Genomic DNA, 23,609 nt, shown 5'->3' on the forward strand with positions numbered 1-23,609 from the left:
CCCCGCCCCCAGCAAGCTGCCCCAGCCTCTCTCTGTTTACATTTCCCGACCTGCCCATTCCATTAGGCCTGGCTTTATGCCCCAGGCTGCTCCAGCCAGGGATCCTGCTGGGGCCACCCGTAGCTGGGGATGTATGAAAGCAGGAACTTGCCCTCAGATCTATGTCCCTGACACCTGTAGCCCCAGCTGCCACTGGAGTGTCTCCACAGCATCTTGGGACCTCCAGTGCAACGTCCCACTTCCCAGATGGGAAAACAGAGGCTGGGTGGGTGCTCAGCTTGCATCTCTTGTTACCCCACATTGCCCAGAGCTGTCTCTAACAGGAGTTCCCGAGTGGGCCATATGGACAGGATTTTTGTTGTTTTTTTAAGAGGCAGCTGGAAGGACAGGCTTTCTGAGACAGAGCCCAAGGCTACCTCCCGCTTCCTCCTGCTCAGTAACCTTGACCTTGGAGAGCCTCAGTTTGCTTGCCAGGAAAACTGGACAACTGCTTTCCACCCCACAGACCGACTGTGGCCTTGGACATGTTGCTGAGAAGGGAGCTAGTGGCTGGAGGGGGTGCCTTCCCCTGGTTTAGGTTCTGGGGGACTCTGAGCTCCTTGGCCATAAGCTTGTCGTGCTCCTTGCAGATGGGGAGCGGCCATCTGGAGCTCCCTCATCCCTCCCCCCCCGCCAGGGCAGCTCCCCTGAGGGTGACACTGACCCACACGGTGGGCTCGACCTGGAGGAGTTCAGCCGCTACCTGCAGGAGCGGGAACAGCGCCTGCTGCTTCTGTTCCACAGCCTGGACCGGAATCAGGACGGTGAGGCCCAGGGATGGGCTGCGGGGGCTCTGGAGACACCAATGGGGTTAGAACTGGCAGCGCAACGAGGAAGGGGGGCCACTTCTCCCCGATGACTCACAGGCTATTTTGGGAGCTCTGCTCACCCCCCAGCTAGGTGGCTGTGCCCGTGGGCCAATCCCACCTCCTTTCCCTTCTGGGATGTGACCCCTATTATTACCCTTATGTTTCTAAGGGACAAAGATGCCCCATATTGCTTCTGGATTCCCTATGAGGCATAGACACCCCCCAAAGCTCCTTCTGGATCCCTAATATTGCCTGTCAATCCCCTATGGCATAAGGACCCCCATATTATCCTGGATTCATTCATTCATTGGACAGAGGAGCTCCCCCCCCCAACATCGCTCAGTTCCACCTCTCTGATCCCCATGGGTCAGTAACCCCCCACCTCACCCTGCTGCAAATCTCACCCTGGGTTCCTGGATCCCCTGTTCTTGCTAGATCATCATTCTGAGCTGCACTGCACCTGGGCTCCAGGGGTCCCCCCCATACACACACCCTTTTCTACCCCTGGCCCCCTCCCCAGGTCATATTGATGTGTCCGAGATCCAGCAGAGTTTCAGAGCTCTGGGTATTTCCATCTCGCTGGAGCAAGCTGAGAAAATTCTGCACAGGTGAGGAGCTGGGGGTCCTGAATCCCAGGTAATTCAGGTCCCCCGGACCCCTCGGCCACCTTGAACCTCCAGGCCCCAGGCCCGATCCCAGGGCAGGTGGAGCGAGAGGCGGGTGTGGGAGTCAGGCAGATCCTGGGCCAGCCGCTTCACGTCTCTGAGCCTTGGTTTTCCCCTTTGCAAAATGGCCAGCTCGCAGTGCACAGGAAGTCAGTGTACCCCCACACCAACCGAATCTCACGCCAGCCCCCGCCAGCCCCAGCACTGATGTTGTCTCGGCCTTGCCCCATATCCCCAGCATGGACCGAGACGGCACGATGACCATCGACTGGCAGGAATGGCGCGACCACTTCCTGTTGCATTCACTGGAGAATGTGGAGGATGTGGTCTATTTCTGGAAGCATTCGACGGTGAGGTGGGGGCAGCTTTCCCAGCTTGGTGGCTGGGCCTTACTCGGGCTTCCCCAGGCATGGAGGGGCTGGGTCAGGAGCTTGAGAAGAAGGAGCCACCGGGAAGGGTCAAGGGATGAGGGACTCTAGGCCTTGCTTCCTCTGGCCAGTGTTCGGGGGACTAGGGACCCATGGGGGGAGGTCTGTGCTCCGGTTGGAGCCCTTCAGACCTGACTTTGGGGTGCTGGGGGCAGAGTGTGGGAGGCGGGAGCACAGGGAAGGATGAGCTCACCAGATGGGGCACCCAGCCTTCAGCTTCCACCCACAGCTCCCCTTCTCCTGGCTTCTGTTTGCCTCAGTAAATGGTTCTCTTGCCGAAGGGACTCACAAGAAAGCCACCTTCTTTGGAGGGTCCACTGGGATCCACTGGATGGTGAAGGAGGGAGTGCTCTAGATTGCCAGCTTCTAGGTGGGAATCTCTGAGTGATGTTTCCAGTAGACTCTGATAGCATCTGGAGGGGGATCCACCAGTGAGATCTGGGGAGATCCTCCTGGGAGATCCGGAGATTCCCACCCTGGGGATCCATGAGGGGCTTGGTTGGGAAGTCTATAGGTGGATTCTAGGGGAGGGATGATCCCTGGGGGGAACAGATTCCCTGCGGGACCTCCTGAGGCCCTGAGAGGGGTCTACTAGTTTCCTTATATGGCAGGTCCCTGAAAGGATCTCATGTGGTCCTGGAGGGATCTTCTGGAATCCTTATGTGGGACATCCTTGGGTGGGATCCTTCAAAGGGATCTGACTGGCTCTGGAAGGAATCTTTATGTGGTCGATGCTTGGGTAGATTCCTTTGGTGGGATCTGGTGGAGGTGCCCAGGAGGGACGTTGGGATCCTATGTGGGAGTCAGGTTGGATGTGTTGGTGGGATCTGGTGGGGGTCCAAGGGGGATCACCTGGGCTTTCCAAGTGTGATTCACTGGTAGACTCTCTGGGTGTCCTGGGATTCATGAGGGAGACACCATTTAGGGCTGAGTCCCATCTCCCTGCCCCCTGGCATGACACCCCAGTCCCTGCACCCTCAGGTCTTGGACATTGGCGAGTGCTTGACTGTTCCTGACGAGTTTTCAGAGCAGGAGAAGCTGACTGGCATGTGGTGGAAGCAGCTGGTGGCAGGCGCGGTGGCAGGTGCTGTGTCGCGGACGGGGACAGCCCCTCTGGACCGCCTCAAGGTCTTCATGCAGGTAAGGGGCCCTGGAAAGACCCACCTCCCCGCCTCCCAGGCCTGGGCCCCCAAAGGGGACTGCAAAGCCACCTCGTCTCCCCACATAGGTCCATGCCTCCAAGACCAACACGCTGAACATCCTGGGGGGCCTAAAGAGCATGATCCGCGAGGGGGGCATGCGCTCCCTGTGGCGTGGAAATGGGATTAACGTGCTTAAGATCGCTCCCGAGTCGGCTATCAAGTTCATGGCCTATGAGCAGGTGGGGGCAGGTGGGGGAGATCTCAGCGAGACATAAGAGTTGGTGGGATTGGCTTGGGGGTGTGGGGGCTGTCTGCAGGACCCTGAAAGTGGCAGCAGGAAGACTTGAGATTCTGCCCACCTCTCCCACCTTCAGATCAAGAGGGCCATTCGAGGGCAGCAGGAGTCACTGCACGTGCAAGAGCGCTTTGTGGCCGGTTCCCTGGCAGGCGCCACAGCCCAAACCATCATTTACCCCATGGAGGTGAGAAGGAGGGACCCTGGGAGAGGCCCCAGTGCAGGGTGGGAGGCATGCAACGACCATGGCACTCTGTGGTGTGATAGACCTTGGCATCATAACTGCCTCTCCCTGATTCAGACTGTAGCTCATGAGAGCGATGCTGTTTCGTGTGTAGAGTGTGTGGGCATTGGCATTTGAGATGTGTCTTCTGGGGGATGGTGGTGTTGGTCATAACTGTTTAGGCAGCAGCCATGGGGTCCAGCCATTCATAGACATGCGTCTTCTAGGGATACTGATTCCTAGGATGTGTTTGTTCCCAGGGGAATCATTTCTAGATGAAACTGTTTTCAGAGAAATCATTTCAGGTTTCAGGTTGTGCAGTGTATCAGGATTGCAGTGTATCAGGATTGCAGTGTATCATGGAAAACTCAAATCACATAAATGAAGTGTGAGGTAAGCAGTTCAGGCAGGTATGGTGACTTCAGAGTGTTAGAGACCCAAGTTCCTTCCCTCCATCATGTTCCAGCATTTCAGAATGTAGCACCCGCCTCATGGACCGAAGTGGCTGCTTGTGCTCCAGTCATCAGATCCATATTCCAGCCAAGAAGGAAGAATAGACAAAGGAAGGAACCCCTTCCTGCCTTTAAGGATACTTCCTGGGAGTCACACATAACTGTTTTCCTGCTGTTTCATTAGCTAGGACTTGGTCACATGGCCATACATCTAGAGAAAATGAGAAATGTAGTCTTTATTTCTAGTAGCTGTGTGCTTACTGAAAATTATAGTTTCTGTCATTAAGGGGAGAAGGGAGCAAGATACTGGGAGACAGCAGTGGCCACCATCTGTAACTCCAAAAGGTGTAAACATTCCTAGGTATAGAGATTTGGGAATAAGAGAAGACTCTAGAGGAAGTGGTTTGTTAATTCTGTTATTGCCAGGGTCTATCCTTCTAGAAGTAGCTATTTCTAGGTGTCTTCATTCCTGGATGTGATGTTTCTGGAGGCAGTTTCTCCAGGGGTAACCGGGTTCTCTCCAGGTGCTGAAGACGCGGCTGACCCTACGCCGGACCGGCCAGTACAAGGGGCTGCTGGACTGTGCGTGGCAGATCCTGGAGCGAGAGGGGCCCCGAGCCTTCTACCGAGGCTACCTGCCCAACGTGCTGGGTATCATCCCCTATGCAGGCATCGACCTGGCCGTCTATGAGGTCTGTGGGCAGCCAGCCCCTCCCCCCTTTTTTCTTTCCTTGGAGATTTGCCTACAGGACACCCCCTTCCCATGGGGCTAACTCAGTCAGCCTCCAAAGCTAGTGCAGACGACCCCTCCTAGTGCCATGGTAGCTCACAGAATCATGGGAGCAGGTGAAGATGAGCTTGAAAGATGCCCACCTCCCCAGGGCACGTATGGGACCCGGCCAACGTCTTCTTCAGGGCCTGCCCACTTCGGCATCAGCTGTCATCGTAAAAACCACACGCCTCAGCGCCTTTATCAAGAGAGGCACGAATAGGGAGTCTTTGCTCTTTCTCTTCCAGAGATCTCATTCATTACTTTTACCTTCTCCTGGCTGGATCACCAGCTAGCACAGCCCCAGATGTCCCCAGGCATCCCCCAAAGTCTTTGTATCCAGGACAGGGCCAGCCTCACAGGCAGGTGACCAAGGCAGTTGCCAAGGGCCCCATGTTCAGAGCACCCTGCCCTTGGTTTAATGCCGTGCTATTGCTGTCTTGAAATTCCTCGTCATCTGTGGACAAGGGACCTCACATATTTTTATTATGCACTTGGCTTTGCAAATTATGTGGTTGGTCCCGACCTGTAACACTCCATACCTGCCACCCATACCTGGCTTCCCCAGCACCCAGCATCTATGTGGCCAAACGAGACAAGGCCACCACTCATTCACTCACCTGTTTGTTGATTCATTCATCCATTCATTCATTCACTGGTTCACTCAGCAACTACTTACTAAGCATCCAAAAGCACTAAGCACTATGCTGATTGCTGCAAATATAGCATTAAATAACACCATCCTTGCTTTCTTGGGGCGCCCATTCCAGTGAACAGGGAAGTCAGCCAACCAGCCAACAAGTAGTTTCAGATCCTGCTAAGTTCTCAGAAGATAATAAAACAAGATGTGTAATTGAAAGTAACAGCAGGCAGGGGGCGGAGGATCAAGGCTGGCCTCTGCAGGAGGGAGTGTGAACAAGGCAAAGGGTGCAGAGAATGCAGGTCCAGAGGCAGGCCTGTGGGAGGAATGGAGGTCTTGAGTGGTTTGAAGGAACCGATTCAGCAAGAGCTCAATGACATGGCTGGTTTTTCCTAAGTGTGATACAGAGCCATCGAGGGCTGAGTGCAGAAATGAGACATGACTTTATTTGATCCATTCTTCACCAAAAAAGGGAGCTGGGAGGTCTAAGGAGTTTGAGGAGTGCTGTGCCCTCTTGGAGTCTCAAACTCTTTATTAGTCCCTTCAAGGCTCTGACAGGTCTACAGAACAGTGATTTCTTTGGGTGTTTGTTTTGGTTTTTGGCCCAGTGCTGGCCATACTTATGTAGTCATCAGAACTTCTTTTCAACAGAACAGCTTTTAAGACACTCATTAAACCCCAATTTGGCAAACGCTGCTCTAAAATTTCAAAGGCAGTAATGGGTGAACACTGACTTCCGATGTACCCACTCTATGCCCAGGCCAGACATCACTAATCTATCTATCACAGCCCTGAAGCCAGACATCACTAATCTACCTATAATAGCCCTGAGGCTAGACATCACTAATCTATCACAGCCCGAGGCCAGACATCACTAATCTATCTATCATAGCCCTGAGTTCCTCTCAACACACTTCCCAGCAGCCATTCCCAAGGGGTTAGAATTGACATAGGAAATGAAACCAAGGAGCCATCCCAGTTCCAGACATGAAAGAAGGTTCTCATAGAGGCTCCATAAGGGATTGGCTGCCCCTAAAGATGGAGCGCTCCACTCTGGACTCAGGTGTAGCTGGGAATGTCGATTCCCACCTGTCTTTTGTGGCTGTGGGCAAGCAGCTTCTCTGGGGTCTCAGTTTTGCATCAATTAAGTGGAGATGACAGTGGTATTTACCTTTTTTGAGGTCTTCCAGAAGCAGGCATGTGAGAGCAAGTGGTTTGGCGGGAAGGTAAGGCGACCAAAAATGGGAGCATTAGCTCCCGAGGGCTGCCTAACCTCAAACTGGGAGGCTTAAGACAACAGACATTTTTTGTCACAGCCCTGGAGGCCAGAGTCCAAACTCGAGGGCTTAGCAGGGCCGTGCTCCCTCTGAAAGCTTAGAGGGAAATCCTTCCTTATCTCTTCCGGCTTCTGGTGGTTGCTGGCCATCCTTGGTGCTCCTCTGCTTGTAGACCCATCTGTCCCGTCTCTGCCTCCATCACCACGGGGCTATCTTCTCCCCGCTGTGTGTCTCTGTGTCCCCTCTCCCTAATATGACATCAGTCATTTTGACTAAGGGTCCACCTGACTCCAAGATGGCTTCATCCCAACCCATCACACCTGCAAAGACTCTCTTTGCAAATAAGGTCACAGTCTGAGGTCCTGGGGGTTAGGACCCCGACATATCTTTAGGGAGGACACAATTGAACGTGTTGGCAAGGACATGCTATCAGGAAAGCTGCCGTGGTAGGCAGGTGGGGCTCAGTCCTGGCGGGGGCCTCTGGAGGCACCTGCATAGAACCTGCCCCAGCAGAGACGCAAGGGAGCTGAGGTATCGATACACTCAGTCGGTTGTCTGAAGCTCGCTTCTTCTGGGGGTGCTGGTCCCCCAGCACTTCCTGCCTATTCCTGGGTGCTCAGTGCAGCCTCGCCTGGGTCCAACGAGAGTCCTCGGGCAGGACCGTGGATGCCGGCAACTAGGAGTCAGCAGATTTGGGTCGAAATGGTAAGGGAAAAAGATGGGTGTCCACCTTGGCGAGGGTGTTAGTATTCTATGGCTGCTGAATCAAAAGGCCACAAACTTAGTGGTTTAAAACAGTGCACATTTATGACGGTGTGTTTTTTTCATTTTTAAAATTTCTTATGTTTATTTATTTATTTTGAGAGAGACAGAGAACACAGGCAGGGGAGGGCGACAGAGGATCCAAAGCAGGCTCTGAGCTGTCAGCACAGAGCCCGAACGGAAGACTTGAACTCACGAGCTGTGAGATCATGACCAGAACCGAAGTCAGACTCTTAACTGGCTGAGCACCCCGGGCACCCCCATTTATGACAGTTTGGAAAATCAGAAGTCCAAAATGGGTGTCACCAGGCTAAAATCAAGATGTTGGTAGGCCCGCGTTTCTTAGGGAGGCTCCCAGGGGAGAATCTGTTTCCTTATCTTTCCCAGCTGCCTGTATTCCTTGGCTTGGGGGGGGGGGGNCAGCAGCATAGCGCCTTCCAATCTGCCCCCCCACTCTTCCCCCCCCCCACGGTCATCATCTCTCCTGTGACTCTTTTTTTTATGTTTATTTTCGAGGGGGGAGGGGCAGAGAGAGAGGGAGGCAGAGGATCCGAAGCGGGCTCTGCGCTGATAGCAGAGACCCCGACGTGAGGCTCAAACTCACCAGCTGTGAGATCATGACCTGAGCCGAAGTCGCACGCATAACCAACTGAGCCACCCAGGTGCCCCTCCTCTCTTATAAGGAGCCTCATGATGACATTGGAGCTGCCTGGATATTCTAGCATCACACCCCATCTCGAGGTCCTTGACTGAATCACATCTGCAAAGCCCCTTCTGCCACGGGAGGTACCATGTCCCCAGGTTCCAGGGTCAAGGGCATGGGGACGTCCTTCCGCATACCATAGAAGGTCGAGGTGAGGACTGGGTGACAGGATGCAGGTACAGCGCTGGGTGACACCCAGGGGGTACCGAGCAAGCGCTCAGCTAGTACCCGCTGCCAGAGGGGGATGCGGAAGCCACCGCAGGATGCCTGACGCCGGCCCCAACCCACCCGCACTCCCTTCTCTGCCCCCACAGACGCTGAAGAACCGGTGGCTCCAGCAGTACAGCCACGACTCGGCCGACCCAGGTGTTCTAGTGCTTCTGGCCTGCGGCACCGTCTCCAGCACCTGTGGCCAGATCGCCAGTTACCCCCTGGCCCTGGTCCGGACCCGCATGCAGGCCCAAGGTGAGGCCTGGGCGGGAGGGAGGGGCAGGGCCCCTCCCCCGCATCCCCAGCTCCTTACCCCTGTGTAGGCCGGTCCCGGGCTGGGGTCTTCCTGGCCTTGGATGGCCTTCACTAAAGTCCCTACCTTTCTCTGCGCCTCAGTGTACCCATTTGTGACCCTGGATCAGGAGCCCTTTGCATGAAGGAGGAGAGCAGGGGCAGCAAGGCCCGGAAGAGCGCCCTGGCAATCTTAGCTGGGAGGGCTGCTGATTTCAGCTCCANTTCCTCTGTATTTTCCTCTTATGAGTTCTTCCCCCCGACACACACACACACATGCACACACACATGCGCGCGCACACACACACATTCCTGAATCTGGGGAGTTTCCTTGGGAATTTTAGCTTTTGTATTTTGTGATTTTTCTCTGGGGGGTGTTGTCAGTGCATAAGCCTGGGTTCTTGCCCTCTAGAAACTCCCAGGCTGGAAAGGCAGCAAGATGTTGAATAAATCATTCCAGAGTTCAGTACGGATCTAGGGTTGAATAAAGGAGAAGAGAAAGAGCCACACTTAGACTGGGGTGCTCAGGAGGGCTCCCCTGAAGGGTCTGCTTTGGAAGGGAGGCTGGAAGGCAGAGAGAGAGAGAATTAGCTGGGAGATGAAGCAGAGAGATGAGTTCTAGGAAGAGGAAAATGTCTGTGCCCTCTCCCACCACGCACATACATATACCTTCTCTGTTTCTCATTATCCCCAAACTCGGGCCCTCAAGATTGGGGAGGAACGGTGAACAGCCATCTCTAGAGGGGTCCTGAGTCTGAGTGGTAGGTCCCACTGCTAATCTAACCCCCCCTCCCTCCTGCTGCAGCAGCCACAAGCCCAGGCCTGGGGAGTAGGAGGGGAAAGTGAGAGGGGCCCTTTGGCCTTACCTGGCCTCCCCACCCCTCCCAGCCTCCATCGAGGGCGCCCCCCAGCTCTCCATGCTGGGTCTGCTCCGTCACATCCTGTCCCAGGACGGCGTGTGGGGCCTCTACCGGGGTATTGCCCCCAACTTCATGAAGGTTATCCCGGCTGTGAGCATCTCCTATGTGGTCTACGAGAACATGAAACAGGCCCTGGGGGTCACATCCAGGTGAGGGACCCAGAGCCTGCCCCACCCCAGATCCCTCACCCCAATCATGAAACCCCCCACACCTCAGCCACTGGAGACTGATGGCCCAGCCAATGGATCCCAGAGCCCCCCACACCAAATCACAGGATCCCTACACCTAATCCACCGGGTCCTGCACCCCACATCACAGCTACTGGCCGCCCCCCCACACACATACACACTGGGTCCTGGACCTCCATGTCTTAACCATGGGCTCTCCTACAACCCAACTAATGGATCCTGACAACCTAACCACAGGAGCACATCCGCCATATCTCAACACCCAGACCCCAGCTCCCTCAGGCCCCAGAGCCTGCACTGGGTCCTAGATCCCCAAGCCCACTGGCGGATCCCAGATCCCCAGGCTTCCAGCCCTGGATCTCCAACCTCGGCCACTGGATTCTGGATATCAAGAAGCCTCAGCCACCGGATCCTGACAGTGCAATACCTAGATCCGGGGGCCCCAGCCACTGGATCCCAGGTCCCCTCACCCCAACTACTGGATTCTTGAATTCCTTTACCTTGACACTGAGTCCCGGATCCCTCTGTTTTGACTACTGGATTCCCTACATTTCAACCACTACACCCTCAACCCCCAACCACCGGATCTCGGATTCCCAAGCCCTGAGCAGCTGGATCCTGGCTTCTAAATCCACAATGTGAGAGCCCAACAGCAGAGCGAATGGGTCCCGGCAACTGCAGCTGTTGGGCCCCAACCGCTTCACCACAGGCACTGGATGCTGAACCCCACCTGTAGGAAGTAGACCCCAACCCTTCCAAGCACTGGATCCCAGCCCCTTAACTCCTGGATTCTGACCGGAATCCTCCCGAGGCACTGGATCCTGAATGCTCAGGCTCTAAGTCTAGATAGATCCCGATAGGCCAATCACAGCATCCTGGGTCCCACAGCCCCTGTCCCAGACACACGCGAGAGCCCAAGGCCCTCCCCCCTGCCCTCGATGATGACACAAAGCCCATGGTCTAAGGAGCCTGTGGGGAGCCCAGGTCCTGGCCTCCCTCTTTGGACTTGTCCAAAGTCCTGACCCATCTAAAAGCTGGCAGCGGAGGAAGAAGAGGCCCCTCCAACACCCTAGACAGAAGCTGGATACCCCCACCCCCTGCCCAGCATGGCTACACCTCTGACCCCCTGGGGAAACTGCTCCCCCAAAATGCTCTGCCGTGTCTTCTGTCCCCTTCCCACCTTTGGGCTGATGATAACCCCCAGTCACTCTTCCTTGGGGGCTGGCAAGGGGGCACTCTGAGGCTGGGGACACATTAAGGGGACCCCCCCCAACACACCCCTAGCACTTCCAGCCTCTCCCCAGGCTTCAGGGTTGGGAGCCAGGAGCAAGTCTACCCGGACCAGCCTTCCCTGGAGCCCCGCATCTGCTTATGCAAAACTAACAAGCCAAATGCCCCAAACTCACTCTACGTCTATTTTTCTACCAGAGAGGAGCAGATAGTCCTTCCCCTTCAAATAAGCCAAGCCCCTCCCAGTACCCCCCCACCTTGTACATTCTGCACTTTATAGTCGGATTCTGAGCTTAGCATAACTGGGGACCCCCTCCCTCCACTCCTCCCAAGTCCTTGGGGAACCCCATTAGAGGACTGCAAAAGAGGATGTGTGTTGTTTCAGGGGGCTGGAGGACACCCCCCCCCCGGGTCCCCCCCCCCCCCCCCNGGCTTCCGCCTCCCCCTCCCCCACCATGTCCCACCTTCCTGCCTGTGTGTGTTATTTCAAAGAAAAGAACAAAAGGAATACACTTTCTAAGCTCTTTCGTTTGTGGTTTTTGCTGCAAAGGGGTGGGTGGATGGGAGACCACCTCAGACTACCCACAGGGGAGGGACATGGGCCGTTCTGTCACACAGTTCCAGGAGACCAGGAAGCGACTCCCTCTTTAAGCCTCAGTTTCCATAGCTGTAAAGTGGGGGCAGGGAGAAATCCACATTCATGAGCACGTTTTATGTCTCCACTATTCTAATTACACAAGGGTGTTTGTTTGCCACGGCTGCAGCAAATCACCACAAACTGGGGCCTTAACGTGACAAATGTTTTAGATAGAAATTTTTTTATTATGGTAAAATATGCATAATATAAAATTTACCATCTTAACTATTTTTTAAAATATGTATTTGTTTTGAGAGAGAGAGAGAGAGAGAGAGAGCAGGGGGAGGGGCAGAGAGAGAGAGAATCCCAAGCAGGCTCAGTGCTGTCAGTGCAGAACCAAACTTGGGGCTCAAACTCACGAACCCCAAGATCATGACCTGAGCCAAAATCAAGAGTCGGACACTTAAACCGACTGAATCGGCGCCCCTCATCTTAACCGTTTTAAAGTATACAGCTCAGTTAAGCACATTACATGGTTGTGCAGCCACCGCCAAGACTCGTCTCCAGAACTTTCCATCTCCCCAAACTGAGACTCTGTCCCCACGAAGCATGGACTCCCCACCCCTGACGCCCACCATCCACTGTCTCTGTGGACAGGATGCCTCTGGGGACCTCCTGTGAGTGGGGTCATGAAGTCCTTCTGTGACTTGCTTCTCTCACTGAGCATAATACCCTCACGGTCCTTCCGTGATGTAACAGGTGCCGGGATGTCCCTCCTTTTTAAGGCTGAACACGATTTCGTTGTATGGAGAGACCACATCTTGTTTATCCCTCATCCATCGAGGGACACTTGGGTTGCTTCCACTTTGGGCTATATCGTGAATAAGAAACAACAGGAATTTATTGCCTGCCCTGTTCTGAAGTCTAGAAGTCTGAAATCAAAGTGTCAGCAGGGCCACACTCCTTCTGAGGGGACTCTAGGGAGTGTCCTTCTTGCCTCTTCCGGCTTTTGGCAATCCCCGGCACTGTTCCTCAGCTTGAAGCCCCAGTCGGTCCAATTTGTGCCTGTCTTTAAATGACCAGGCATGGGGGGCCCGGGGGGCCCAGTTGGTTAAGTGTCCGATTTCAGCTCAGGTCATGATCTAGTGGTTCATGAGTTCATGAGCCCCGCGTCGGGCTCTGTGCTGACAGCTCAGATCCTGGAGCTGCTTCCGATTCTGTGTCTCCCTCTCTCTCTGCCCCTCCCCCGCTCACACTCTGTCTCTCTGTCTCCCTCTCAAAAATAAAAAAGAAAACATTAAATAATATTAAGTTTGAAGATGATTGTATATTTTTTCTCTTTTGACCTCTTTAAAAAGTTTTTAATGTTTATTTATTTGTGGCAGAGAGAGTATGTGTGTGAGCAGGAGAGGGGCAGAGAGAGACACAGAATCTGAAGCAGGTAGGCTCTGAGCTGTCAGCACTGACCCTAACAGGTCATGATCTCACGGTTCGTGGGTTCGAGCCCCGCGTCGGGCTCTGTGCTGACAGCTCAGAGCCTGGAGCCTGATAGGGATTCTGTGTCTCCCTCTCTCTGCCCGTCCCCCACTCATACTCTGTCTATCTCTTAAAAATAGAAAACATTTTTTAAAAAGTTTTAAATTACCAAACTTTTTCCTATGTGGAAGATGATAGTCACCCTCCAAGATGTTCCCCGGGGCACCTGGGTGGCTCAGTCAGTTAAGCGTCCAACTTCAGCTCAGGTCACAATCTCGCAGTCGGTGAGTTTGAGCCCTGCATCGGGCTCTATGCTGACAGCTCAGAGCCTGAAGCCTGCTTTGGATTCTGTGTCTCGCTCTCTCTCTCTACCCCTCCCCTGATCGCACTCTATCTCTTCTCTCAAAAAATGAACAAATGTTTAAAAAATTAAAAAAAACAAGATGCTCCCCCAGGACCTCTTTTTTTTTTTTTTTACAAATAGTTTATAGTCAAGTTGGTTTCCATATAACACCCAGTGCTCATCCCCAAGTGCCCTCCTCCAAGCCCATTCTCCCCTCCCCCCCACATCCAGCATCCTCAGTTTGTTCTCAGCATTCAAGAGTCTCTCATGGTTTGCCTCTCTCCCCCTCCCCCCCTCTTTCCCCCTTCTTCTCCCCCATGGTCCTCCGTTAAGTTCCTCCTAATCCTCCTATACGTGCAAACATATGATATTTGTCCTTCTCTGCCTGACTTATTTCGTTCAGCATAACACCCTCAAGGTCCATCCATGTTGCTACACATGGCCAGATATCATTCTCATTGCCATGTAGTATTCCATGGTATAGATGAACCACATCTTCTTGATCCATTCCTCCATTGATGGACACTTAGGCTCTTTCCATGTTTTGGCTATTGTTGAGAGTGCTGCTATGAACATTGGGGTACATGTGCTCCTGTGCGTCAGCACTCCTGTATCCCTTCCCCCAAGGACCTCTTAATTCACATTCCTGGGTAGTCCCCTCTCTCATTGTACCAAGGAGAGTCTGTATGACCAAGAGAATGCAACATTAGTGATAGTATACTACTCCCAAGATTAGATTATAACAGGCACTGCAGATACCATCATCTCTGTGTTTTAAGCTGCTACAGTTAGGATCATTTGTTATTCAGCAGTAACTAACTGATATGCATACACGTACATAGACATGATTTTCCATACACTCAAATATGAAATTAAACCTGGCTAACTATTTTGTATTCTTACTTCCTTTAAATTATGTCCTGAGGATCAATCCCCAGAAGCAGGATTACTGACTCAAAGGATAGGACTATTTCAGAATCATGCCACCAGAAAATTCATATGCAATGTACACAGCTACCAACAAGGAATGAGCATTACTAGTTTTACTTCAGTCATACCAGCATCAAATATTAACACTTTGATTTGATTTAATCAGGCCAGTTAACATCTATTTTCTTGTTCACATTCTTACATCCCATTACACTGTTTGGGACTTAGGTGGCCCTGCTGACATGCAGTGTAACACCAGACAGACTGCTTTTCTCTTTCTAAGTCTCTCCCAAAATAAGGAGGTGTTTCAACCGACATCTTTAGAGGGAAAAGAACTTACATTTATTGAGCAAGTACTACACATCACGACTCTGCGCTAAGCTCTTTGATGTGTTATCTCCTTCATCTATTCATCATCTATTTGCCAGACACTCACTTGGGGCCAGACCCAGCTGTGAACATGGGACACAGAAGTGAGCGAAACAGACACCAACCATTGCACTCGTAGATCCCACATTCCAGTGGGGAGTGACAAACAATAACACACGTGAGCGAATATGTAGCCATGTAGAAATCAAAGGTGCTAAAGATAAAAACAAAGGAGGGAAGGGGGGTATGAAATACTGCAGGGCAGAGTTTAAATTTTAAATAGGGTGGTCAGAGGAAGCATCAGGAAGTTGATATTTGCATAAAGATTTAAAGACAGCGAGAGAGGGAGCCTGGAGATGTCTAGGAAAACAGTATTCCAGGCAGAGAAAACAGCCAGTGCAAGGGCCCCGGGGCAGCACCATGCCTGGTGTGTTGGAGGAAGAGGGAGGAAGCCCGTGTGGGTGAAGCAGAGTGGGCAAAGGGGAAAGAGGGAGGCAAGGAGGGCGGAGAGGGGGCGGGACAGGTCATGCAGGGTCTAGTCGGTCTCAGGGAGGAGTTGGGCTTCTACCTGGGGAGGTAGGTGGGAGCCCTGGAGGGCTGTGGGCAGAGGAGGGCAGGACCTGACTCAGGTGCTCACTGGTGTCCTCTGGTGGCCGCAGTGGGGAGGACAGACTGGGGGTTGGGGGTGAGAGTGGGAAGGACCAGAATGGCCATGACTGCACTCGTCCAGGTAGGGATGGAGGTCCTGGACATGGTTAGAAGCAGCCAGATTCCGGGGATGTTAAAGGTTAAGCCAGGTTCTGCTGACAGTGTGTGCACGAGAGAGAGGGATGAATCATAATGACATCAAGATTTTTGAACCAAACCACTTGGAGGATGGCTGTTCTCTCATTGAAGACCCCTTAGATCCCATTGACACCATGTGGTAGGGCTTACCGATGCACAAATGGGGAAACTGAAACTCAGAGAAGCCAAGCGAGTCCCCAAGGTCACACAGCAAGAGTTGTCTTAGATGGGATTCAAACCCAGGCTGTCTCCAAACCTACGGCCTGTCTTATTGTGGGGACCAACTGTGTCTCTCCCTCCCAGAACTCCAGAACCTTCCCCTTCTCCCTCACTTCTATCTCCCATGGCCGTGACAATGAAACACAGTGGATCCGTTTCCTATGGCTGCGCTAACAAATGACCGCAAACTTGGTGGCTTCAAACAACACAAATCTATTATTCTAGAGGTCAGAAGTCTGACATGAATCTCACGGGGCTAAAACCAAGCTCCTTCTGGAGGCTCCAGGGGAGAATCTGCTTCCTGGCCTTTTCCGACTTCAAGGAGGGTCTGCCCGCACTCCATGGCTCGCGGATGCCTCCCCCATCTGCACAGCCAGCAATGATCGGTCGTCTTTCTCACAATGAATCCTTTGGATGCTGACTGCTTTACCTCCCTCTTCACTGTTTAAGGATTCAGGTGGTCAGACCGGAGCCATGCAATCAATCCAGAATAATCTCTCCATCTCATCAGCTAGTTGGTTAGTGACCTTAATTCCTTCGGTAAATTTACTTCCCCCTTTGCCATGTAACATGACAAGTTCACGGGTTTAGAGGGATGCGGATGTGGGCATTTTGTGGGGGACACCCTCAGTCTACCCACCAGACCCAGTGAGGTCACAAGGGCCTCTGTGATCTCATCATGTACTGGTACCCAAATTCACAAGGTGGCTCTCCCATGTAGTTGCTGGATGAGAAACCTCTCGCCAGGGCTCTGAACGTAGGCGTCCTTACGGCCCAGCTCCATGGGACCCCAACCTGAGGGGGCTCAGAAGCCTTGCTCAAAGGTCCAGACCCTGTTTAAGAGGGTCAAGGCCTTACTCACCAAAGCCCCGCCTCCGACCCCGACCCCAGACCCACCCCCCTCCCGGAACCCGGGCTGTACGCATGTGTATGGGTACGTGTTTGGGCACGTCCGTGAAAATGACCTGGAGCATCTTCCATCACAGCAGGTGAGTTGGGGAAGCGTGGGTCTTCCAGCACCAGCAGCCTGACCGCTGGGCTAGACCCACTCCTCGACAGGGCCATGTGCCTGTCCCCTCTGCATGACCCACTCCCTTCCAAGGGGACCTACAATCCCACCTCGAAGCAGTGGGGACCGGGGTGGGCTTTTCGCCTGGAGGGGTTTCTGGAGATGCGAGGCAGGAGCTGCAGCCTGGCTCAGTATGGGTGGGAGCTGGGTCTACCCTGCAGGTACTGGACACAGGAGAGCAGCTGATGGTCCCCGTGGATGTTCTAGAAGTGGACAGCGAGGGGGCCCTGTGGAAGTTTCTGCTCTCAGGAGCCATGGCGGGGGCGGTGTCTCGCACTGGCACGGCCCCTCTGGACCGAGCCAAGGTGTACATGCAGGTGCGAGGGGTGTGCAGTGCTGGAGCCTTTGGGGGTGGGGCTGGGTGGAGGTGGAGCTAGCTGATGGAGTTCAGGATGGGGGTGAGGGTGGGGCCCGGACGAGGGTTGGAGTCAGGAGAAGGCTGAATGGAGATAAGGGCGAAGGTTGAACTGAAGCCAATGCTGAGACAGCACGAACTGGAGTTGGAGGAGCTGAGAGAACAAGCACCACGGACAGGTTGAATTGGGGATAAGGGAGTTAGGGGCGTGGTCTTTGGGTGGCCTTGAAGGCAAACTAGGCCTGGTGAGGAGAGGAAGATGAGATGAGATGGGCATGTGGGTCTATGTTGCGTTACAGAACTGTGGGGCTGGCCAGGGGCGGAGTGGGGGGAGGGATGGGGTTGGGGGGCTGGGGACAGGATGGGGTTGAGCTCCAGGTGGGGATGGAGGAGATTAGGTGTGTTGGGGGGGAGGGGGCTCCTCACAGGGCTGGGGCCTTCCTACCTTCAGGTCTACTCCTCCAAGACTAACTTCATGAACCTGCTGGGGGGGCTCCGAAGCATGGTCCAGGAGGGAGGCTTCCGCTCCCTGTGGCGGGGCAACGGCATCAACGTTCTCAAGATCGCCCCCGAGTATGCCATCAAGTTCTCCGTCTTTGAACAGGTGGGCAGGGAAGGCCGGCTTTGTCCAGCTCCAGCCTCCAACCCAAACCTCTCTTACACCCCTCTCAAGCCTAGATCCTTACCCAAGACACACTTGCACCCTCTGGCCCCAGACCCAGACCCGGGGGGGGGGGGTTCAGCTAGGAAGATGGTGAGTGGTTCTCTTCTGCTCTCTTCCCCCCTGACCCTCCAGTGTAAGAATTACTTCTGTGGAGTGCACGGGTCCCCACCCATTCAGGAACGTCTCCTTGCTGGCTCCCTAGCTGTGGCCACCTCCCAGACGCTCATCAACCCCATGGAGGTAAGAGAATATCTGCTCCATGGAAAGTGAAAATTAGCTGCCAGGGGCAATTGCTTCTTTATCTTCCTCTTCCCCTCCTCCTCTTCATCTTCTTCCTGTGAGATGTGTGTCAAACCTTTATTCCAGACGGCTCCCCAGGTCATCTCGGCACTATTTACAGGATCGGTCCCATCCTTTTCTCTCCAATGATCCAAGATGCCACTTGTGTGATTTACTAAACTGTGTGCGTTTGGGTGTTATTTTTGGCTTTTGTCTTCTTGCTCTGGTGTGTCTGTCCAGACACTTATGTGTTTTTGCTTTCTTTGGGTGGGTGGGGGTAACAATTAGATTTTATTTTTATTTTTATCATTATTTTTTTAATATATATATATTTTTTTATTTATTTCTAGGAGAGAGAGAGAGACAGTGTGAGCAGGGGAGGGTCAGAGAGAGAGGGAGACACAGACTCTAAAACAGGCTCCAGGCTCTGAGCTGGCAGTCAGCACAGAGCCTGACGTGGGGCTTGAACCCACGAACCGCGAGATCATGACCTAAGTGAAAGTCGGATGCTTAACTGACTAAGCCAGCCAGGCGCCCCTAGATTTTATTTTTATACAGCGGTTTTAGATTTACAGAAAAACTGAGCAGGAAGTATAGAGTTCCCTTCTACCTCTCCCACATATACAGGATTTCTGCTATTAACATCTTGCATGAGGTGGTACATTTGTTGCAATCCATGAGCCAATATTGATACATTATTACTACAGCCTGTAGTTGCCATTAGGTTCGCTCTGTGCTGTACATTCTATGCGTTTGAACAAATGTATAATGACACATGTATCTACCATCACAGGGTCATACAGAGTAGTTGCACTGCCTGAAAGATCCTCTGTGCTCAGCTGACTCACTCCTTCTTGCTTCCCTCCTGAATCCTTGGAAACCACCGATCATTTTACTGTTAATACAGTTTTGCCTCCATTTTGCTTTTTATCTTATTAATTTATCTTAAGTGATCTCTACACCCAACGTGGGTCTTGAGCTCATGACCCTGAGATCAAGAGTCGCATGCTCCCCCAGCTGAGCCGGCCAGGCACCCTTGTAGTTTTATCTTCGGTCTTTAATTTTTGAGGCTTGATCTTACACTTTCTCACCCCCCCCCCCAATCCCTGCTTTTCTTTATCAGTTTTCCGGGTCATTCTCCCGTTGGTTTCCCATATAAACTTTACGAGTAACTTGTCTAGTGGAGAAAACAAAGTCACCTATTGTTATTTTTTACCAATGGAAAACATTTCCATTTGTTCAAATCTCCTTTTATGTGCTTTAACGATCTTTTAAAGTTTTTTTTTTTTCAATGTAATTCTTGCCCTTGACTAGTTAAATTTCCTCCAGTATATTCATGTTTTATTGCTACCTAACAAACTGCCACAGACTCAGTGGGCTCAAATGATAGATTTATTATGTTTCTCTGTGGGTCATACCTGGGCATTGGCTAGTCCGGGCGCCGCCTTCTTTTGTTTTTTCTTTTTTTTTTTAAATATTTTTATTTTTGAGAGAGAGAGAGAGAGAAAGAGAGCATGAGTGGGGTTGGGGCAGAGAGAGATGGAGACACAGAATCTGAAGCAGGCTCTAGGCTCCGAGCTGTCAGCACAGAGCCTGACGTGAGGCTCGAACCCACAAACTCACAGATCATAAACTGAGCCAAAGTCAGATGGCACCCAGCACCCTGGTAGGATTCAGCTTCTTATGGTTGTAGGACTGAGGTCCTCAGCTCCTAGAGGTCACCTGCTGCTCCCTACCGTGTGGTCCTCTCCACAACAGCCTGTGTGTTTAAGACGAATTGAAGAGTGTCTGGGATATTCCCAGATCTCTCTGTTTGTTCTCTTCTGTCTCTGGCAGTAGACTCCTTTAAAGGGCTCACCTGATTGAGTCAGGCGCACCCAGGACAATTTGTCTTGTTTTACTTAAACTCAACTGCCTCAGGACCTCTGTTACCTCTGCAAAATCCCTTCACTTTCATCATGTCGTGTAACTTGGTGAGGGAGTGATACCCCATCATATTTACAAGTCTAGCACATTATTGAGGTGGGGGGGAGGTGGGCATATATACAGGGCATACGTATCAGGGGGTGAGAACCTCTTGAGGACCATCTCAGAGTTCTGCCCACTGCACTTGGTGTGCGGTTGTCAAGTTGCCAATATTTTGGTGTCAGGGAATTTCATACAAATTCCAATGTCTGGCTTCTCTTGGGAAACTGGCAAACCTGGCCACCTGAGGTCTGCATTCCGTGGCATTATGTCCGGCTGCCACTAGGTGTGGTGGCCACAGACTCCACTCAGTCCACGTCACTTCCCTTGTCCTCCTGACCTCTGTTAGCGCTTGAGCTTCTGACCCCTGGGTTGAGATCACACACAGGCTCTGGGTTTGGAATGCAGCTCTGTGCACTTTTGAGCTTCAGCTTCTTCAGCTACAGGATGGAGACATCAGCCACTGCTGAGAGTTGATGAGCGCATCCAGATGAGCCACCCCTCCATCCTCCCCAGGTGCTGAAGACACGGCTGACCCTGCGCCGGACCGGCCAGTACAAGGGGCTGCTGGACTGTGCATGGCAGATCTTGGAGCGGGAGGGCACTCGTGCCCTGTACCGCGGCTACCTGCCCAACATGCTTGGGATCATCCCCTATGCCTGCACTGACCTGGCTGTTTATGAGGTGTGGGTCCACCCTTCCCGGGGGGGTTCCCGGAGTGATGTGGGCCCAGGCCCATTGTGAACTTCCTTCTGACTCCCTCCTCTTGCAGATGCTCAGGTGTTTCTGGCTGAAGTCAGGCAGGGACATGGAGGATCCTAGTGGCCTGGTCAGTCTGTCATCTGTGACGCTGTCCACAACCTGTGGCCAGATGGCCAGTTATCCACTGACTTTGGTGCGCACCAGGATGCAGGCCCAAGGTCAGACTAGCGCCACTAGCCTCAGCGCGTGCCCCTCACCTCAGCCTTGACTCTGAACTTTCTCATCCCCTAAAACTGACTCCCAAACTATCCACATCTGATCCTGGCCAACTTCGCTGACCTTTGAACCCACCAAGACGCACCCCCAAATCTGATCCCAGCCCTGAAATTAACCCTGCAAACCACTAAAACAAACATTTTAGTTCATTTAGTTCAACTGACCCCCACAAATGTCTCCCAAATGTGACCCAGGCCCCCATACTGGCCTCGAGTCATAGTTTCCCCAAATTTTCTCCCAACTCCTCCAAAACAGACCCAGCTCTTATTTGCCTCCAAAAGTCAAAATTCCTAAAGTTCCTAAATATGCTAAATCTGACCCTTAGATGACCCTTCCATGTCATAGGAAGATGTCATAACCATTTCCCCAACTAACCTGGATATTCCCCAAATGTGGCTCCCCCAAATGGACTCTCAGCACCTAAACCAATCCACAAACATCCAAACAGGTCCTGGGTTCACTACTCTCATCCTAAAAATATCCCCGAACTACCCCTTAGCACACTCTCCAAATCTCCAGGAGATCTTAGACGCTCCCTCCCAAATAAGGCTGAATGTTTTTTAAGATGCTCCTGAAAACTCCTGCCTGAGTTGATCTCCTCACTCTCTCCAAACTGACCAATTTCCTTTAAAAGTCTTCCAAACTCCTTCCCAACCGACCCCCAGACTTCTGCCCCTGGCTTCACCCCAACATTTAAGCCCTTCAGTGGACACCAGATCATCTCTAACAGAATCCTCGAGCTCTCCCCTGTTTCCACAGACACCGTGGAGGGCTCAAACCCCACCATGTGCGGAATCTTCCGGCGGATCCTGGCCCAGCAGGGTTGGCCGGGGCTGTACCGAGGCATGACTCCCACCTTACTGAAGGTGTTGCCAGCAGGTGGCATCAGCTATGTGGTGTATGAAGCCATGAAGAAAACCCTGGGTGTATAGGCAGTGGCTATTCGACACACCCTGGGCAGAAATGGACAGGGGGGTCCAGTGTCCCCTGGTTCAAAGAGCCCTCCAGGCTCAGGCCTGGGGGGCCAGTTTCTGTCAGGAGAAGCAGTCTGGGGGCCTGGGTCAGAAAATTCTTGGGAACCGCTCCCCAGGGTGCAGCCTGGGACTAGTCTGGACTCCAGTTTGGCTCATTATGGCTTGTCCTGGCTGCAGGGTGAAATGGTGGACATGGAGACAATCTGAAATAAAGAGACAGTTTCTGCTGGATGGGTCTGGGATACCTGGGTCCCAAAGAGGAGCTGGGTATCTGGAATCTCCAGGTCTAGGAAGGAACTAGGAATCCTGGGTTCCAGGAGATGAGTTGGGGACCTGGAATACCCTGGGTCTAAGAGAGAAGCCGGTCGCTTCAGATAATCTGGGTCCCAAAGTGGACGTCAGGTACCTGGGATCCCTGGAGTGGGGGCTGGATATCTTGGGCCCCTTGGACCTGAATAGGAATTGTAAAGCTGCATGATGGCTGGGTTCAGGAGAGAAATTGAGGGCCTTGACGGGAGCTTGGAGCTCAGATCCACAGACCTTACATAAAGCGGGTGTGGGGTGTGGGATCAGGGTCCTAAGAGAGAACCAATGGCTCTAGACCCTTGAATTCTGGAGGGGAACTGGTTCCATGAATCCTGGAAGAGAAGTGGGGGCTCTAGAATCCTGGGTGGAGAAGAGAGGGGATACAGGGAATCCCCGGGCTCCCTGCTACTCTCGGGCCATCCCACCCCCGGAAGCACCGATCTCCAAGACCTCGAGCAGGCCATGTGTTCGGCCTACCCAGCCAGGCTCCTGGGGCGCTAACCCAGACGTCAGGCCTGATTTCCCGCAGCCGGTCGGCACTGCCCACGTAGACTGCCATTCACTCCGGCTACCGCCAATCGCCTCTCGTCTTCTGGGTGGCCGGCTCCGCCCCAATGCAGCTGCGCTTCCACTGGCTCCCACCAAAACTGGGCACCTTTACTGCCTTCACTGCCATTTGTCTGGAGCGGTGTCCGTCACCTTGCACCCGCCCCCGCCACCCAGCCATTGGCTTAGAAATCAAGGCTAGAAAAGGATTCTGGTTAACGGGGAAAAGCAATCCAGTCCAAACCTAAGCGCGTCACCCAGAACAAGTCAGGAATTGGGTTAAGTTGGCTGCCAATCTTTACAAGAACCGCCTTCCGCGTGTAGTCATTGGCTTGCGTGCACGATTATCTCACCTGGCGCCCGCCCAGCCTGTTGAAAGGGGCCTTTGGTCAGGCCCCTCCTTCCCGTCCACTTGACTCTCTGGAGCCGTCAATCCGGCTCTGAAGTCGCCCCGTAGTTCTGCAACTCCCGCTTCATTGGGCCTCCTGGCCTTTCGGGTCTCCTCGATTTGCCCGCCCAGGACCGGCAGCCGGCAGCCCACTGCCTGCGAGAGCTGTCGGTCACGCGGCGCCTCCCGCCCACTGCCTTTCGCCGCACTCCGATTGGCCGCTCGCCTCCAGAGCCCGCGATTGGTGTCCCGGGAGCGGCGGCCCCCCCCCCTTGGCTTGGCTGCGCCGTCCGTCACGCCGGCGGCGGGAGGGGGCGTCCCTCTCCCTCCTCATCGTCTTCC

General features: G+C 53.2%; 2 protein-coding genes across 4 annotated transcripts in view; both read left to right on the forward strand.

Moving 5' to 3' along the window:
• Positions 1-11,567, forward strand: part of SLC25A23 (solute carrier family 25 member 23) — a 12,275-nt gene extending 708 nt beyond the window's left edge. The window contains exons 2-10 of one of the 3 annotated variants that reach the window (XM_077776875.1): positions 677-803; positions 1,369-1,456; positions 1,752-1,863; positions 2,923-3,081; positions 3,170-3,322; positions 3,458-3,565; positions 4,578-4,745; positions 8,519-8,669; positions 9,594-11,567. In XM_077776875.1, the coding sequence (XP_077633001.1) occupies positions 677-803; positions 1,369-1,456; positions 1,752-1,863; positions 2,923-3,081; positions 3,170-3,322; positions 3,458-3,565; positions 4,578-4,745; positions 8,519-8,669; positions 9,594-9,778 (1,251 nt within the window). In that variant the 3' untranslated portion in view covers positions 9,779-11,567. Of the gene's footprint in view, positions 1-676; positions 804-1,368; positions 1,457-1,751; positions 1,864-2,922; positions 3,082-3,169; positions 3,323-3,457; positions 3,566-4,577; positions 4,746-8,518; positions 8,670-8,810; positions 8,927-9,593 lie in introns of those variants that run through there. The other 2 variants (XM_077776955.1, XM_077777030.1) reach the window with 2 other exon arrangements.
• A 4,913-nt stretch (positions 11,568-16,480) lies between these two features.
• SLC25A41 (solute carrier family 25 member 41) lies at positions 16,481-22,258 on the forward strand. Its single transcript, XM_077751984.1, has 7 exons — positions 16,481-16,732; positions 16,974-17,129; positions 17,619-17,771; positions 17,964-18,071; positions 20,592-20,759; positions 20,848-20,995; positions 21,813-22,258. The coding sequence occupies exons 1-7, from the start codon at positions 16,526-16,528 to the stop codon at positions 21,983-21,985; spliced, it is 1,113 nt and encodes a 370-aa protein (XP_077608110.1). The 5' UTR covers positions 16,481-16,525; the 3' UTR covers positions 21,986-22,258.
• Positions 22,259-23,609: the final 1,351 nt, after the last annotated feature.

Source organism: Crocuta crocuta, unplaced genomic scaffold, assembly GCF_008692635.1.
Source record: "Crocuta crocuta isolate KB4526 unplaced genomic scaffold, BGI_CrCroc_1.0 scaffold110, whole genome shotgun sequence".
Classification (NCBI taxonomy): Eukaryota; Metazoa; Chordata; class Mammalia; order Carnivora; family Hyaenidae; genus Crocuta; species Crocuta crocuta.